The sequence below is a fragment of the Pygoscelis adeliae genome, unplaced genomic scaffold (assembly GCF_000699105.1).
Source record: "Pygoscelis adeliae isolate BGI_AS28 unplaced genomic scaffold, ASM69910v1 Scaffold421, whole genome shotgun sequence".
Classification (NCBI taxonomy): Eukaryota; Metazoa; Chordata; class Aves; order Sphenisciformes; family Spheniscidae; genus Pygoscelis; species Pygoscelis adeliae.
Window position 1 is genome coordinate 110787 of NW_008824011.1, and position 3908 is coordinate 114694.

The 3908-nt window shown below is 50.4% G+C and overlaps 3 protein-coding genes across 3 annotated transcripts in view; 2 read left to right on the forward strand and 1 right to left on the reverse strand.

Annotated features, from left to right (window-relative positions):
* Nucleotides 1-357, reverse strand: part of LOC103919303 (alanyl-tRNA editing protein Aarsd1-like) — a 9542-nt gene extending 9185 nt beyond the window's left edge. Inside the window, exon 1 of the mRNA XM_009326796.1 lies at nucleotides 352-357. Coding sequence (XP_009325071.1) covers nucleotides 352-357 — 6 coding nt within the window. The remainder of the gene's footprint in view (nucleotides 1-351) is intronic.
* RUNDC1 (RUN domain containing 1) lies at nucleotides 356-3606 on the forward strand. Its single transcript, XM_009326808.1, has 5 exons — nucleotides 356-370; nucleotides 479-637; nucleotides 918-1116; nucleotides 1381-1488; nucleotides 2508-3606. Exons 1-5 carry the CDS (start codon nucleotides 356-358, stop codon nucleotides 3371-3373), a joined length of 1347 nt encoding a protein of 448 aa, XP_009325083.1. The 3' UTR covers nucleotides 3374-3606.
* LOC103919321 (interferon-induced 35 kDa protein-like) overlaps nucleotides 3561-3908 on the forward strand; it is a 7162-nt gene continuing 6814 nt past the window's right edge. Inside the window, exon 1 of the mRNA XM_009326820.1 lies at nucleotides 3561-3595. Within this exon, the coding sequence (XP_009325095.1) occupies nucleotides 3561-3595 (35 nt within the window). The remainder of the gene's footprint in view (nucleotides 3596-3908) is intronic.

Below are 3908 nucleotides of genomic sequence, written 5' to 3' on the forward strand. Positions count from 1 at the left end.
CGGAGGGTCCGCACGCGCCGCTGTGGGTTGCGGCCGGCTCCGGGGAGAGGCTGGGCCGGGGGGTTTGCACGAAGCTCAGTTACAGGAGCGTGCAGGTCCTCGATGACTTGCAGCCAGCTCAGGGGGACATGCGTTAAAGCCCTGCTTTGTGTGTTACTGCTCTGCTCCAAGATACAGTGGTGACTCAGAGGATCTCCGATACGTACACGTTACTTGGCTGCTTGGCTCCTGGATCCCGGCCTTATGAGACGGGGCTTGCGTGCAGGAGGTCTGGAGAGGCTCTTCCTTTGTCAGATGAGGTAATGTGGCTGGTACCTCTCCTTGATGTACAGGCACATCTTTTTCTCAGACCGGCATGCAGCGTTCGCTAGTATAGTGCATGAGCTGAAGGAAACACTCCTCATACCACGATCCTGTTCTCTGGGGCTTGACTATGACAGTAAATCTTCCATTTTATTTACTGGTAACTCCTTCTCAGAGTGAGCGAGAGAAGCAGGAGCAAATTGAGGTCCAGAAGGAGAAGCAGAGAGAGCTTATCCTGCAGCTCAAGACACAGCTGGATGACCTGGAGACATTTGCTTACCAGGAGGGCAGCTATGATTCTCTGCCACAGTCTGTGGTTATGGAAAGACAACGGGTAAGGCTCGCAAAGTCCTTCTGCCTGTATTTCTTCTTAGCGTTTGTGAGCCTCTTATAGACTGTAGGAGTTGGTCAGTCCTTATTTCTCGACAGCAGCTGTAATAGGATATCAGTAGTTCATCTGCATGTGTAAACCTGTCCCGTGTGTTCTCTTGCAATTTTCTATGTGCAGCAAAGGTGGCCTGTTTCCAAGGTAATGGATGGGTAAAGGAATATTTTGAAGCTCATGGGCAGCAGCGCCACACTGTGAGATCATGCTACTAACTCATGTTTTGCAGATGATTATAAATGAGTTGATAAAGAAGCTGGACATGGACTTGAGTGAAGATATTGCAACGCTCTCTCCAGAGGAATTGCGACAGCGTGTGGATGCTGCCATAGCACAGATTGTTAATCCAGCCAGGGTGAAGGAGCAGCTGGTGGAACAACTGAAGACACAGATAAGGGACCTCGAAATGTTCATCAACTTCATTCAGGGTCAGTGCTGAGTTTTTAGATGAACAGATTGAATTGCTTTGTAATTCCCTGACAAAGTTATGAGGAGGGAGGTCACAGATGTCAGAGGATGCAGGGAGGGTTTCTGGGTCATGCAGAAGTACAGATCTCTCTGAACTGGCGGTGGGGAGAACAAGAGACTGACAAAAAAGGTGCAGAGAGGTCTAAGAAATATTGACCTTAATACTTGGGATACGCAGCTGAAATTCACAAGTGTGAAATAATAGTGTGAAATTCTTGTTATAGATGAAGTTGGAAGTTCTGGTAAGGCGGAAGATGGACACTGTGAATGTGCAGGCAGAAAAGATGGCGGTGGCTCCTACAAACCAAATACACGGCCTTCTGGAAATAGAGGTGGGCACTGCTTGGCTCGGAGCTTCCAGCACCGCTCCTGCTGTCACTCATTTGAGGTTTGGCAAGCATGAACCAGCATCCACTCATGCTAGGCTGCTTTGCTTTTTTCCTGGCAGTTGGTTTCTGTTCTTTCCTGCTCCCCCTGACAGGAGGCCTGTGTCCAGTTCCTTTACCCTTCCTCCATGGGATCATTAGAGTAGTCACAGAACCTGAACGTGTGGCACAGGGGGTGGGACTGGTCCTCAGCTGAGATCAGGAATAGAAGGGACTTCTGATACGTAGTACAAAATGCAGACAGACTGAGCAGCCTTGACTTGTACGCGCTGTCAGGCTGCACTGTAATTAATGCGCTCTGAATTCTTACCTCTGTGAGCAGATACAGTGAGCTGGATGGATCCAGTGTTCTTTCTAATTTGAGACTTTTCTACTTCTCGCAGGAATTTGTTTGAGCTAGAATAGTATACCAGAGGAAACACTACAATACCTTTACTTTCTGTAATCTGAGGCATCTGCCACTAGTCAGAGATAGAATACTGTCCCGGATGGACTTTGGGTCTTACCCAGTGTGGCTACTCTTGCAAATTGAATTTAATAATGGCATCAGGAGTAAGCAGTGGATGTTAGCCTGCTGAGACAAGATGCTTCTTGGAAGTAGGCAGTGGTCTCCTTCAGCAAAAGTTTTGGTATCTCCTAATCACCCCTGTGATATCGTCATGTCTAAAGAATGATCTTTCCTCACTACGTATGTGCCCACACAGGAAAGCTGTTGTAGGATTTCTTCTCTGTAAGATGACCTGATTGTCGAGAGCAGGCCATGCAATTGTTTGCTTTTCTGGGGTGGCTTCAGTGCTTTGAAACTAGAAAAAGTAGCATCAATCCTAGTGACAAAAGCTCCCAAGGAGGAGGAGAATCCGTGGCGGAGGAGGAGCAGACATTTGTGCTCCCTTTGTGTGCACGAAAGAGCAGAGCTGTTGATTCCTTAATGAGGGTATTTTTTTTCTCTTTTCTAACCTGATCAGTGAGCCCAGAAGATGCCAGAAAGATGCGAGAAACAGGCCTGCACCTCATGCGTCGCATGCTTGCTGTGCTACAAATATTTGCTGTCAGTCAGTTTGGTTGTGCTACTGGTCAGATTCCTCGCACCCTCTGGCAGAAGGACCAAGCCAGCAAGGACTATTCCCCCTTAATTAAGAAACTGGAGTTGTCAGTAGAGCGGGTGAGGCAGCTAGCTATGAAACACCCGCAGGAAGACCACGTTATCAGTTCCTCCGATCTGCAGGACATTCCCTTAGGAGGCAGAGATGAGCTGACTCTAGCTGTGCGGAAGGAGTTGACCATTGCTTTGCGAGACCTGATGGCTCACGGGCTCTATGCCTCTTCTCAGGGAATGAGCCTGGTATTGGCACCCATCGCGTGCTTGATTCCTGCGTTCACCTCATCCCCGCAGACCATGCACCCCTGGGAACTCTTTGTGAAGTATTACAACACTAAGAATGGACAAGCTTTTGTGGAATCCCCGGCTCGCAAGCTCTCCCAGTCCTTTGCCTTGCCTGTGACAGGAGGAGTGGCCATTACCCCCAAACAGAGCCTGCTGACAGCGATTCACACTGTCCTCACGGAGCACGACCCCTTCAAGCGCAGTGCAGACTCTGAGCTGAAAGCTCTGGTGTGTATGGCCCTAAACGAGCAGCGCCTGGTCTCCTGGGTAAACCTGATCTGCAAATCCGGAGCCCTGGTACAATCCCACTACCAGCCGTGGAGCTACATGGCCAACACAGGCTTCGAGAGCGCACTCAACGTTCTCAGTCGCCTGAGCAACTTGAAATTCAACCTCCCGGTTGACCTGGCTGTCCGGCAGCTGAAAAACATCAAAGATGCTTTTTGATGTATTTTTATCATAGATCATCCATTTTCCACAAGAAGGCAGCTGTTGGGCTCAAGAAGCCTGGCTTTTTTAAGACCAAGTTTGGCTCTTTGAAACTGATATTTGCTTTCAGAGCGAGGCGGGCTGGTAGGTGTTCGGTCTCCTCGGGGTTGCCCCGGGGGCGAGTGACTTGCCCTCCCCAGTGTGAATGTACAAAACTGGGGCAGATCTGCTGAGCCGCGGGTGCGGGGGCCTGCGCTGTGCCGGTGCCTCGGCGTTCTTCAGGCTGCCGGGTGAGGGGCTGGCTCCGGCGGCTTTCTCCAGCGGTCCCAGAGCTCCTTTCTTGAAGCTTTTGTGCAACGGCCAGTGCGCCAGCGGCCTGGTGTTTGTAGGGGATGCATTAAATCGCTTTAGCAAGTGTACGTGTGGGGAGAACCCATCTCCCGCGACCGTGTTTTGTGTTCGTTACTAGCCTTTGTGCTGCTGCTGTGCTAGCTCACTTGGCCTGTCGTATGTACCGTGGGGCTTTACGTTACCGGCGGCTCCTGCTGGAGCG